General features: G+C 38.9%; 1 protein-coding gene and 1 long non-coding RNA gene across 2 annotated transcripts; both read right to left on the bottom strand.

The window, feature by feature from the left end:
- Nucleotides 1-420: 420 nt before the first annotated feature.
- On the bottom strand, nt 421-11,843 carry wnt7aa (wingless-type MMTV integration site family, member 7Aa). Its single transcript, XM_060910735.1, has 4 exons — nt 11,211-11,843; nt 10,368-10,594; nt 6,055-6,326; nt 421-2,620 (listed from the first exon to the last, which is right to left on the bottom strand). The coding sequence occupies exons 1-4, from the start codon at nt 11,279-11,281 to the stop codon at nt 2,141-2,143; spliced, it is 1,050 nt and encodes a 349-aa protein (XP_060766718.1). The 5' UTR covers nt 11,282-11,843; the 3' UTR covers nt 421-2,140.
- Nucleotides 11,844-13,169: 1,326 nt separating this feature from the next.
- LOC132874505 (uncharacterized) lies at nt 13,170-13,753 on the bottom strand. Its single transcript, XR_009651672.1, has 2 exons — nt 13,640-13,753; nt 13,170-13,547 (listed from the first exon to the last, which is right to left on the bottom strand). It is a non-coding gene; the product is annotated as an uncharacterized LOC132874505 (long non-coding RNA).
- Between the last annotated feature and the right edge of the window lie 269 nt (nt 13,754-14,022).

Raw genomic sequence — 14,022 nt, forward strand, 5'->3', positions numbered from 1 at the left:
TTTACCCAGTGCTGGGACACCCTCCACACTGCTCATCAATTAAAGTTTCTGCACAAGCCCTACCATTAACATGCCAGCACTTTCCTCAGTTCCTTCCCTGCCCCGCAATCATCCTCACAGTAAAAACTGTCAGTGTCATTGGCCAACCATAACTTAGCAGCAACAAATGTTTTGTGGCTGATGACTTGTTACCGCCTAGGTAATTTGAGGGATTGTCATGCCATTGATGACTCTTTTTTTTTTTTTTTTAACTTAGAAGAATTCTAGCTGTGTATTCGTTTACTTCATTTCCAATGGAGATTTACACAACAAGCAGAGACATTATAAATATTTATTATACTAGTATAGTGCCAAAGTATCCATGAAAGATTTTGATTTACTCTGTTGCTGAGTTAATTACAAGAAAATAAGTAGAAGCTCTTCAAACTGCTGAGGTGACTTTTATTAAGACTGTTCAAAGCACAATGTACATTTTTGTTAAATCAGTTATGACAGTATAAGCATGCAGAACAACCAGTTTGGTAAAACATTGCTTGAATTCATTGTCTGTTATTAGAAATAGGACAAAAGGCCTTCCATGAAGCACCATCTCCAATTTAACTGTTCTTTGGTTAAAACTCACCGTCGCGTTTTAAGTACCAGAGTGTTTGGCCATATCTAGTTTATATTATTGGTCCTACATACAGGACTGCTGTTGTTAAATGACTATACAAAAACATGAAAATGTTTTTTTTTCTAGTTTGATCAAATAATGTTTTCATTATTACTGATTACAAACCAGTGATCAGTGTACCATGATATTATCAACCCTATGCAGTTTCTAGCTTAGATTTCCTTAACTGTGGTGGTTAGGGAAACTGGAAGCAGGACAGTTTATAACAAAATAAATAAAACACTCATATAAAAATAATCTCTTGCAAAATATATTCTGTTAACTGCTGTTAACTCAGCACATGAACAACTCATTCAGGTAACCACATTTACACATGGTATTCAAAAGCACTAGTTTCAACAGACACTATACAAATTCCAAGTTGAGGCCTTGGGGGGGGGACTAGCAGCAAAATTGGAAAGACATAATATTTAGTATACATATATAGCAAGAACAGTATCAGTGACCTCAGCATTCCGTATCAGTAGCAAGTGGAGGCATCTCCTGGGTGTGTGCTATCCTGTTCCAAAATGAATTAATCGTTATCTTGGTTTCTCTGCCAACTAAAAAGACAAGAGCCAAGGGAGAGATGTGTGTGAGCTCATGAGACGGCTATGTGTCAGGTAATATTATGTACAGGTTCTTCATCAAATGATTTCAGCTCACTATTATTTCTGTTTGTAAAAGAAAAAAAGGTTGCTGAAAATCTTATTTATTGTGAAACAGAATATATTTTAGGCACTGTTTTAGCACACACTGTTTGGAATGTTCCTGGTGATTAACAGCACTGAAGTACTTAATTCATTTTAGGAGAAGTTAGCTTTCAAGAGAGATGCACATTTCCAGTGTATATTATTATAAATATATATGGATTGTACTTGGGGGGAATTGTACTACAAATGTTTAGCACAAGTAATATCACCAACAACATGGTTAAATGTTGCATGGTTTAAAAAAAACATAAAATCACATGAAAATCAGTAGTTTTATTATTAAATAAATTAATATTAGCCTTTCTTTCTCTAAATAAAATGTTAAATACCATTGATATTATGTCCATATACGGTATGCTTTCATGATGTCCAGAGAAACCAAATATCCAGTTTTATATAAGCTCACTCAAAGGGTTTTCCAGATTTCCTGTAAAACAGGATATAGCCAGAGACACCATGCATATATTCCTAATGTCCTGGTCTTCAGGAACACACTCACTCCACTGTTTAGAAAGTTCTAGGCATCCACTGGTACCAACCACCAAATCATTCCACTGAGCTTTGAAACAAAGCGGAATACATCGCCCACACATCCTCTGGCTATCCTCCAGGTGAATAAAAAGATCATGCTGACCATAGACCCCTTGGAGCGCCTTATTCCAAAGTTTCTCCATTCTAAACACATTCGATCCATATCACCCCACACAGGAAGCCTCTAATTATGTTTAGAGGCATTCACAGACCTTCTGTTACATACAGAGGAATAAGGAATGTTTTATTTGCATGTGTATACCTCTGTCCTCTCACTGCATGTGTTGCATTTGACATAACAGCACCACAGGAACTTGCAGTTGCATTGCCACACACGTGAGTATTGGTGCGTGTTGTAGCCACGTCCGCAGCACATCAAGTCACAGCTGTTGGCTTGCTGTGCTGTTTTATTGCAGATCCTGCCCTGAGTGCCCACACTGCCTGTCACTGGGTCTGGCTCACAGTAATTGGGCGACTTATCAATGTACACCAAGTCAGTGTCCATGGGCTTGCGGTACGAGTAAGGCTTTTTGATCTTCAGGAATGTGGGCCGTTTATTCCGGCTGGCTCGAACTGGCTCCACATGCACGGCCTGGTAGTACTTATCCTTGAGGATGTAGCCAAGCTGACGGAACTTGGGGAGCGTTGTCCAGCACGTCTTGGTTGTGCATGAGCCAGAGACTCCATGACACTTGCACTCTAAGCGCATGTTCTTTTCTAGGATCTGGAGTGGAAAAACAGAGATTGTTCAGTATCCTGAGGAATTTTATTGGACCCTGAGTTTTTATTCAGCAGAGCTCTATAATTTTAGTCGAAGATAATTGAGAGTAGGTACTTTGATGATTCATAGGTTGATCCAGCTAGTCTGTCTGGTGACAGCTTGATGCCTGGAGTGGTTCAGTACAAACATTACAATTTCCAAAGACATACTTTGTGTGTGTGTGTGTGTGTGTGTGTGTGTGTGTGTGTGTGTGTGTGTGTGTGTGATATATATTATATATAAAATGCATGTAAAAATGTAACTGTAAATGAAATAAAAAAAAAACCCTTTTAATCAGAAACCATCTGACAGTGCAAAACAGATTGCTGGATTGTACATTTCTTACTTGTAGCATTTGTGCCTACAGTGGTGGTTTTAGAGCATATTTCTGGAATAGTTAAACAGGTTGAGACAAAGGTGTTTTTTTTTTAAACATTCCAATTCAAGAATGCGAGGATTGTTAAACTTGCTGTGCCAGAGCCTGATTCACCTCATGCCTTCCCACCTGCACAGCAAGGCTGGAAAACAGCCCGCGCGTCGACAGGTTCTCTCCCTAGACTTTTAACAAGCCTTTTCATTTGTGTACAAAATATCTGACACAAATTGTTTCACCAAGCTAAGTATGAGATGCTGACAGTAAGAATCTCTCTCGTGTAAGCAGTAGGGTGGAATCAGGGGTGCATATGATATAAACATAGCCTGAATGACAATCTGCAACTTCTACAACTGTCTGCCTGTGTGTAGTGTACACAGATAAAGCTCAGGAGTCAGGTTTCAGGTGCCTCTGAGCTTCACTTCATTCTGACTATCCTTGTATCCTGAGCCCAACAGGTGAGTTCAACAGGTGAGGATGGTGAGTAAGAAATAACAATATGCTTTTTTCCCCCCTTGATTTATGATAATGTGGTGCAACACAGTAATGGGTTTCACTACAAATGCAAATTATGATTACAAATCCTGAAAAAAGATAACTTGCTCAAAGAAAGATCTGTGTAAAAAAAAAAAAAAGAGAGAGAGCCTGTTTAGCCATGGAAGAATCTGTTAATGATTGGCATCAGTGAAAAGCTTGTTCAAGGCAGTGTAGTCTTTGGTGTGGTTAGCAACTGCTACCTCTCTCTTTCCACTATGTGATGATGCTGTTTTTCCCATTTGTGGGAGAAACCTCACCTAGTGTTTTAATAATTATTTCCTCCTCAATGCCTGTCTGCCTCATAGACTTTGTGGAGTCTTCTTGACAATTGTCTGCTCTCTGGGATGTGTATCAGGCTTAGTGTGGTCATGCTGCTGACTCCTGATAAACACGTTCAAAAAAAAACATATTGAAGTCACATCCGTGTATCCATGAGAGGCTGATACCGCCTTAACAACAGCACTATGTGTCTGAGCGTTTTTTTCCAAGACCACAAGAAGAAGATCTCTTTGCCAAGACATTCTGACAAAACTGTACTCAAATCATATTCATACTGTCACCATAATTTTGACATTAGCTGCCATTTGAGTCTCAATACTATTAAATATGTCATCAAATTCTAGAAATCAGCTCCTGTAAAACCATGGGTTTGAATAATATGTGATTTCAGAATGAGACCTAGTAAATCACCAAAGACAGCTCTTCATAAAGGACAGAGTCCATACAAGAAGGTTATGACCTCATCTTGCCTTGAAAGATTTGATGATCTGTCCAGAGTGCTGAAACAGTCTCCACTCACACTCTTTATGCAAATATTGACAAAGTTCTTATCACAACAGGTACGTTTTTCTGGAAAGGTAAAGGTATCTACTGCATCAATATGTATCCAATTAGTTATAGCTTAGTTTGAACTCTAAGTTGTCAAGCCTAATCATGTAACTTATTCCAATAAGCCGTCATGCTTAGTCCAATGTCTCATGTACGTTTTAGAGAGTTGCCCAAAAAAGGTTTTGTAACATTCAGTGACATCGCTCAGTATAACAAAACCAGTAAATACCGAAGAAAAACTCAAGAAACATTAAAGGTTTCACTATCTCTTGGAACACAAGTGAGGAGATTCAGCGATTACTCAGCTTGAAGTGAATCAGCGCATTTCCACGTAAAAGCCCTTGCTGTTGTTTCTTTAAAAGGGGGGGGGGGGGGGGTTTAAAATACTGACTGCCATTTTTTTTTAAATCAGCATGATGTTGCTGGGAATATTAAACACAGCAGCTCATTAACATGCAATCAAGCTGAGAATTATTGGCACCTTGAATGAAAATTAGATAAAATTAATATATATGTGTATGAGTATAGGACAGCTGTATAATTTTAGTTATAAACATTTTAATAGTGCAGAATCTTCTGTTTCAAAATTATTGGTACTTCTACAATTGATATTTAGTGAAGCCTTCCCTGGAGAGAATACATGCACTGAGCAACTTCAAAAATGTCTAACAAGGTTGCAGTCTCCTGCAGAACATTTGTAATTTATATTCTAATGTTTGCACATGTGGATTGCCCTCTTTAATTCAAACACCTGGTTCTCAAAAGGGTTCCAATCAGGATACTGAGATATTGCTATTACACATTACCAATTTTGTGTTTCTGCAACCATTTCTGTGTGCTGGGTAAAAACCATCTCTCTCTCTCTCGTGTTGAAGGTTCTTTGCCCATGGTGCTGAAGGACAGAAAGTTTATGCAAATGCAACCATATATTTAAAGGCAGTTCTTGGTAATTAAGCATTTAAAATTTATAGTGCGTAGCATTATAATTGTTTGGTTTTTTAAATATCATTTGAGGGTGTTAAGTTTGCCACACGTTTTTGAGAGGAAATGCATTAATAAACAAATTTATATAAATTAGTTTTGTTGTGTGAAAGATAACTAGCTGTTTGATATGATTATGTGCTGTTCATTTCATACAATAGTTTTTGCTCATTCTCTGGAGAAGTGCCAATGATTCTAATTTTGATATACTACCAACTGTTATAAACTCATCACATCAGGCTCCAGATGCTCTAGGTTTTGTAAAAGCGGTGATCAAAGCCTTTTTATACATATGTATCTTAAAATGACAATGTTAATATGATGGTATATTTGAGAATTTATGAAACAATATTTATAGTGGTATATTGAAGCAGCGTATCACTACTTGACCTTCATTTCTGTTTTGTGCTTAGCAATTGACATCCCACTAATTCAGGCCATTTGCTGGAATTGTTTTTTCCTTAAATGTTTTTTATTTCACCTTATTTTTCTTTGGTCAAAAAATTATATGCCATAATCTCTCATGCAATTAGTGATTTTTCATGTTCATTTTTTTTTTTAAATTGCCAAGCACAAAAGCTTTCAAGCTAGAAAAAAAAAATCTCTCATATTATTCCACCTTTAGTTAAGCATCATTTTAACCGAAACAGAGTGCATGGCATCATACTCTTCTACATACCTTACGCCCCACTTCATTGTTATGGAGGTTCATGAGAGTCCTGGCGTTTTGCTTTATTTCCCGTGCATCCACAAACATCTTGGAAAAGCTCAGGCCATAGTGGATGTCAGCTGAGCAGCCTCCCCACTTCCAGCCCTCTTCCTGGTTGTAGAATCCTTGTTTCTCTTTATCGCACCCGCAGCCACTCAAGGTTCCCTGGGTGCAGGCGGCTGTGATAGCATGGGCAACCCCAGCAGCAATGATAGCATAGGTGAAAGCTGCTTCTTTACTCCCTGTAAAAAGAGAACATTTACAAAATCAGACTCACTGCCAATAAGATCTCCTCTCTCAGGCCAGATCAAGCCTGTGCACATGCTTGACATAGTTTAACTTTCAACAGCAATATGCACAAGTTTTGCCAAGTGATATTCATTTATCATTCTGTCTTTGTGATGAGGTGAGTGATTTGAACAACTATCAGACTTGCTGAAAATAGGCTAATATGGAGATGATACAGAACTTGAGATTATGCAAGTTAGCAGTGGTAAGAAAACGAATGGCAGGTGATATAGGCAATTCAGGGCTTTATTTGACATGGAATAATTGTCCTTCAGTTGTCAAGGGAAAGGAAACATTAAGACAAATAACTGTATGATTGCGCTGTGATGACCATTCCAGCAAAGGAAGGAATAGCCTGCCTCTTTCACGAGCATAGTGAACAAGGGTTTATTTAAGAGACAATAGAGTGGTAGAGATCGGGGGCACGCAGTACATTTGGACTCTTTCCCAGCTTCCGTCAGAAAGAGGGATCCACCCAGCGGAGGTGAGTCCCCCAGGCATGCAGAATCTCTTCTGGCAAGAAGACTCAGATAATTGATTGCCACTGCTAAGCAGGGCACTTCCAGGTTAAGAGTATTATTCACTTATGTAGCCACAGAAATGTAACAAAGACCTTTGAAAAGACACAATTCAAAGCACTATTAGGTATGTGTTGCAATGCACCATGACTAGTTGTTTTGACTTAAACTCCTAAAGATTTGTCTTAAACCTTTCATTTATTTCCTTAAGACAGGCTAACAATAAGTCTAACAGGAAGACTGACTTGTGACCTATGAGCCAGCCTCTACTCATCATGGTGAATTCCAACAGTCTCTTTCAGGGTTGTGTTCATTAGAATCGATGGAAGTTTGCAGTGACACACTTTGTGTGTGTGTGAGTGAGATGTATAAAAGTAAACTGTATCAAAGTCTTAGATCGTTTATGATCTTAAGATTGATTTTTAAACCGTTCCTACTCCATACTAGAAACAGAAGAAATCCAGACACAGTTTCAGTTGAAACATGATTATACACAAGAACAAGATTCTTAGGAAACTCTTAAGCAAAGAGCAAGCTGTCATGCTTTTAAGATCTATTGATCAGTACTGAGTTACCTGAGCTCTCCTGGAAACGTACAAATCATCATTTGGATTAATGAATCATCAACTGTTGACTCTTCTAGAAATCATTTACACACCTTGAACTAAGAAATCTATGTCCTTTAAGTAGGCTGAGTGTTTAAACTTGTCTCCCATTTCAAATTCTGTACCAAACATTACTAATGAAGCATTTCTCATTGATATGAAGTTATTTTCATAGTCACTGGTGACCAATAAATGTCCATTCAAGCTGTCAGCTGATTAGTGCATCTTGCAAGTTATGAACGAGTGCAGAATATTCTCAGAGCTTTCTCAGGGCCTCCAGACTAACACGAACACTGGTATGTGTTGACCTGCAGTTGATAAACATCTTGGAGCAGTGCCCAAGCAATTTACGAAAGGCTTGTTTGGGGCATCAATTATCTGGAGATTTTTATGAGTTCCTTGGGCTTGATGCCAAGACAGAAGAGACACGTTCAATTGAAATGTTAGCGCATACAGAAGATTTCACAAAAGCAAAGTTCTAAAAACCACTTGTCCATAGGCCAGGATGAAATAGTCTTTTTATTAAGTATATTACTTGGGCTATGTTTACTTAAATCAAGATAATCTGCACACAAACTCAACTGATAAGCAAGCCATAAAACATGTGTGTTATGACATGGGTTTCGTTACATTACAGAAGTCTGAATCAGTGGCTTGGTATGATCCTGTGTGAGATGTCGCTTGCCAAAACTGTAAATGCAAGAGGTTAATTTCTAAACCTCACACAATGTACTTGTCTGGGCTTGAGACAATGCTGGTGGGGGAAAACTATTTTTCAAACATGCCGGAGGGTGCTTAAGTGTGAGAAAGGGGGATGGTGAGGGTTCCACTTGAAAAACACAAGATAAAACAAATATAAATTATGCAGTTATGTGTTCCAGAACTCCACTCTATTCCCATCGGTATGTTTGGTAACTGGATCACACTGGAAATGTAATCATCCAAGCTTTATAAAGTAATGCTGTGGCACACTCCTGAAAGAAGAATCCTCCATTTTGATGCCAAGCCCAGAGCATATGGTACCAGGCCCTGAACATGAGCAAGCATTACTTCACCTCCTTCTGAACTGCCTTATGAGGATTAACCACCACTCTTCATCTCTCAGCGCTTGGCTACTGTGAGTGCTGCTGCAGGTCTGGCCTCTGAAACCAGTACTGTTAGACCATTTTCCCACTCTATTTTGCCTGACTATAGAAATGTTAGACAGTATAGGTGTGGGCAAACACCACAGCTGGGAATTACAACTGCTATCAAATTAAAGATAATGTTTGGCCACTCTGTATCATGGTCATTCAAATGGTGCTCAGATAAAGCCGATCCGTGCCTCCTGTATCAAACAATATAATCAGCAACCAAAAAGAAAGATCCTGTCAGCCATGAAAGTGTGCTGCTCAAGAATGAGAAGGATTGGGGGAAATTTTTGGGTAATGCATGAGCTTGCAGCAAACTTGCCCTTTTTCTCTTTACTTTTTCTCAAGTCACTCATCTTTGATGCCGAGGGATAAAATACAGCTTCACCTTCAGCGATGGATACAAGTCTCTACAGATCTTTGCAGAGTCTCAACAACACAATTTCAATGCTGCTTCAATCCAACTGAACGCAAGATGAGAGGAAATCGGAGAAATTATGTTAAATATGATCCCTGGATTTATTTCCAGGGTAGGTCAGTCATTTGAGCATCAAGATCCCTACAGCCATCTTTTACAGACAAACGTCCCAATAATCCTGGCTCCTTTTTCCCACCAGCCAAAAAGGCTATGAAACTAAAGCAAAGTCCTTCACATAACAATTCATCAAGTGTCAGAGGTTCAATAGCACTAAAGAAGCCCTAAATAGGCTTAGGTTTTAGGCTGGAAAATAGATAGTATTACCCCAAGGAAAAAACTCTCTCTTAGCTAGTTTTGTTTTGTTTATCTATGGTGACATATGGTTACATTTCCCTAAAATACTGTACTATTTAGTCCCTTCATTCACACTCTGTAACTTATACCCGTGGAAAAGTGAAAAGCCCGACTAGCAAATCATTAAAATCTACAGATAAGACAGGATGACTAGAAAAAGGCTTCTTTTGAGAAACGGGGTTGTTAGAGAGGCCGTAAATTCAGCCACGTTGATACTTGCTGTGTGAAAGGAACGGAGGCATGTTTGACATGACATTACAGGAGGGCACTAAGTACAAAATGCTGCAAGCAAATCAGCAGCTATACATCTACTGACAAACCACTTCCAGTTATAACGGAGTTATTTGCCAACTCATAGCTTGTTTTAGGTGTGCAGTTCCATTATGAGCTAAATCGCAAGAACTAAATGATGTTTTGTGCTGTTTTCCTTTTTAACATTTTGAGTTCAGAACTACTGAAAAGGTTCTCCGGAGGTATAATACATTCCGCAATCAATTTATCTATTAGGTGAAAAATAGCAGTGCAGAATTAGAAACTGGTGCAGTGTTACAAAGAGGTTATTAATAGGCCTGTATCTCGCCTGAGATCACAGAAACTCAGGTTGATGTGTCATTTATATGGTATATTTCATGAACATATGCATTCATGCATATGCACAAATAGCTACTCCGAGTTCATTATCTCATCTCAGGTTGTTACTGATACAAATGAACTGGCCACAAAATATAAATCAATCAATCAATCAATCATTCAAAGTAGTACCCAGGATTGGAATTAGGATTCATTTGCAGATTTGATTAATGAACATAACTTTGGATTGTTCCAGATTTTCACAGCTTTCTGATCATAAACTTGAATGAAAATTGCATTAAGCAGTAAAACAGAATTAAGTTAATTTCTAGGCTATAGGTTGGAAATAGATTATATTTCCTCTAATTCTACGGATACAGTAAATGGTTGTGTAACATACCCACTTTCAACTCTTTTCCAAAGACGGTCCTCTCTCCGAGGGCAGAGCAGTTCCAGCGGCTGTGGCGGAACTGGAACTGACACTCGTTGATGCCCATCTGCGCTCCTTCTCCGATCACGATGATCGCATCCGGGCGGCTCTGGCAGATCGTCCTCTGACGGGGAGCAAGACCTGGGATTTTATTACAGATGATGCTCGCTCCAAGTGCCACCACGGATGAGAAGCCGCTGTGGAGGTAAAAATATATAAATTAATACAATAAATTAAAATTATATATATACACACTTTTATTTAAAAAAAAAGCGCACGTCATGTCTCATTAAACACAAAGTGAAGACGATGTTCTGCGTCATTTTCCGTACTTGTCTAGTTTTGCCTCATTTTTGGTTGCTCTTGGTGCAAAGTGCAAGCCAAATTACATACTTTTTTTTTTTGCGTAATTTCCCTTCAGTGTGGAGTTCCTTCACTCATAGCACCACCATCACTGATTGAACTAATGCAGCATGGGCGCAACAAATTCAGGCTACTTGTTTATCAGTGTATTATATAAATAGCTCACTAGGAGATGTAGTGTACAACACTGTAATAAACATTAAAACATTACTACGCATAAGACATAATCCTTCAACGTTACTGTGCTTGCAATTTCATCAACAAGGAGACTGTGAAAAAGCATCATCCATCAAAATCAAGCCGAAACCATATATCTGTCATTAATATAGCTTTACTGTAATAGTATAATAAATAGTGTGTTTTTCCTTAATGGACCAGCTTCTCTTAGGCTTAACAAGGCAAAATCAAATGATGGCAAAGCAGGTAAAGTGGAACTTTTCTGAAACTCACCCGATTTTCAGATAAATAATCCCCAGACAGAGGAAAATGTGAAAAATCCAGCGGCGCGTTTTCCTGCTCATGGTGCCGTTTGCTTTAGTTCGGCAGGGAGTGTGAGTCCGGTGTGTGTGTGTGTGTGTGTGTGTGTAGGGTCCCTGCTTTAGCGGGGATGCAGCGCTCCGCCGCGCACCTGAGCTGAGATCCTTCCAAGCTTCCAAAACTCCTTCAGCACAGCAAGTTGAAATAATTACGCTAAATAATTTCTCATCGCTGCCCTTGTTCTTTCTGCAGGTCCTCCAATCTTGTATGGAATGTAAGGGCGGTATTTACATGGAGCTCATCTCCAGAGGAACTGCTTTATCCGCTGCGCTCCGGTACGCAAAAAGCCGCGAGGCTGAAACGCTGGAGTTTACTCTCAGCTGCCTCTGAATGTGGAGACTCTGGTCCCGAGTCTGCTTCCGCGTTACCTGGCGCTATTTTGGGGACGTCTAATTTAGCAGTCATTTAAAACCGTCGATCAGACGAGGGCAGAAATGCGTGAACAGGTTCAACATTTCTTTTCCAGTGCGCGCTGTTTGTCTAGTCTGATGGAGGTTAATCCGCGCGGTAGCTCGAGCTTCTTTAACAGAGCTTTTTATCTCTTTTGCCTGCACCCGTTTGCTCCTCCCATGAGAGAGGTTTTTTTGATTCTCTCCACGGTGCCCCTCAGCTCCCCCCGACCTACTCATCATCTTATTAAATATGCTTATTTAGCTTATAAAGAGGTTATGCAGGACCCTTAGTGAAAAAATATTCAATTTAAAAAATGCTACAAAAGCAGTTGGGTTGACAAAAACCCTTTCACTACAATAAATGCAATTTTAACGTATGCAAAAATTGATTGCACTAAAACTTGAAATACACATTCACTCAGCATTTGTTTGTGTCTTTACTTTTGATCATTATGCACATCAGTTTGAGTTGAAAAATATCTAGGGATCTCTTGGAAACATTTTTTTTAAACAACTCAAACTATGCCTATTAGTATAAACCTAGTCACAAATATTTATCTAGGTATTATTACCTTTGTCTATACTTCCTACTGCATCAGCCGTGAAGAATGTAAAAACTAAGAATTTCATTGTACAAAGAACTTTGTGAATATGACAGTAAGGGTCCTGTATCTTGTCAAATGCATTTAATACAAGTTACTGACGCCATCAAAAGAGCACTGGATATGAAAAGGACCTTTCTCCACCAAAGCAAATTTCACACCATCAGTCAGTCAGGACGATTTAAGGTGTTGAAATCCTAGATATTTATCTCCAACCCACATTAGCCTGGACATTTTTAAACTTCAGTCTAGATAAAATTAGTTGACATCGATAAAACTGGTGAATGCTCCAGTCTAGAAGCGTTTATTATAGTGTTAACGTACAAACTACACAATATTTGTACCTCAGGTAGGCGGAAAGCCAGGTAATCAGGTAGTCCAATGGATCTCATGCATGACATCCCATAATGGCTGTAATATTTTACAAAGCTGTTAATGATATACTGGACATGGTGCCTGGTTTACAAACTTATCTAAAGACAAGTGTAGCAATTAAATTAAACTGGACATTCAGACATCGCTTTGTATAATCATAGACCTAGAGGTTTCAATCTAAGAGTTGTCTTTATACAACATGCTGGCGTTTACGTTTGGGTTAAATAATTGAAGTGCGCCATCTCCCGGCTAAAAGCTGGAATCGCAACCACTGAGTAAATCAGAATTAATCATGCACTACCATGTCTTGCATATATTATACTAACTGAAAGATAAGACTGATTAATTACTGAACACTAATACTGCACATATATTTTTAAATATATAAAGTCAACTTACACATTCATAGTCACATTTGCTGAGCAACAGTGCTGACTATATTCCTGTCTGTGCAGATCATCGTTGCTATTATTGCATGATTTATCACACACGGCCAGGAGACATTATGAATGACATTTTATTTATTAATTCAAAAACAAGGACTTATTTACATAAGACAATAGTATTATTCATTAACAAGTCATTGTTATGGACTTCACATTAAACAATTTTGAGAGGTAACCTGACTGAATCTCTGCCCCTCAGGGAAGGCAATAGATTGTATAGTTATCTTCCAGACAGGATAACATCACTATCCCACAACTATACAATCTACTACCTCACACTGTGAAAGCACAATCTTTTAACAGGCACAAACTTCAACATCCAAGTCCAACAATGAATTAGGCCAGGGTCACCAATATCTTGACACTGCATTCCCGACACCCTCTTCCACTACTTAGCGTGACAACACAAGATGATGCAGCCGATTCCTTGACACCCTGAGAAAGACAGTAGGCTGTATAGTTATCTCCCAGTGTGGGTGTGACCCTAAAACTACACAACCTACTACCTCATCCCACAGTGCAAACACCTTTGTCTGTGTAGATTTAACAGATTCTTTGATGGTTGTGCTGGATAAGCGTCGACACCTCATCTTGTATCCTGCACCTTGCCATCTTTTCCACACGTGTGTACATTTAAAAAAGTGCCTGGAAAAGATGGGGAGGGAAAACAGTGAACAGTTGTGCAATTTAATAGATACTGCTATAAGCTCTAGAGTAGTTATCTGGGCTGTAGAAGTCAATTAAATCTTGACAGCAAAAGGAAATCTTTACATTCTCTGGAGAGAAAATAAGGTAAAACAAGGAAGACACCCCAATATTTCATCCAAAGGACTGGAGAATGCTTGCATGCTAATCTAACCCAATACCCTGAGTGATGCAGCAAAACGGAGAGATTCCCTCTCAGCAGAAG

The sequence above is a fragment of the Neoarius graeffei genome, chromosome 26 (assembly GCF_027579695.1).
Source record: "Neoarius graeffei isolate fNeoGra1 chromosome 26, fNeoGra1.pri, whole genome shotgun sequence".
In the NCBI taxonomy this organism is placed as follows: domain Eukaryota; kingdom Metazoa; phylum Chordata; class Actinopteri; order Siluriformes; family Ariidae; genus Neoarius; species Neoarius graeffei.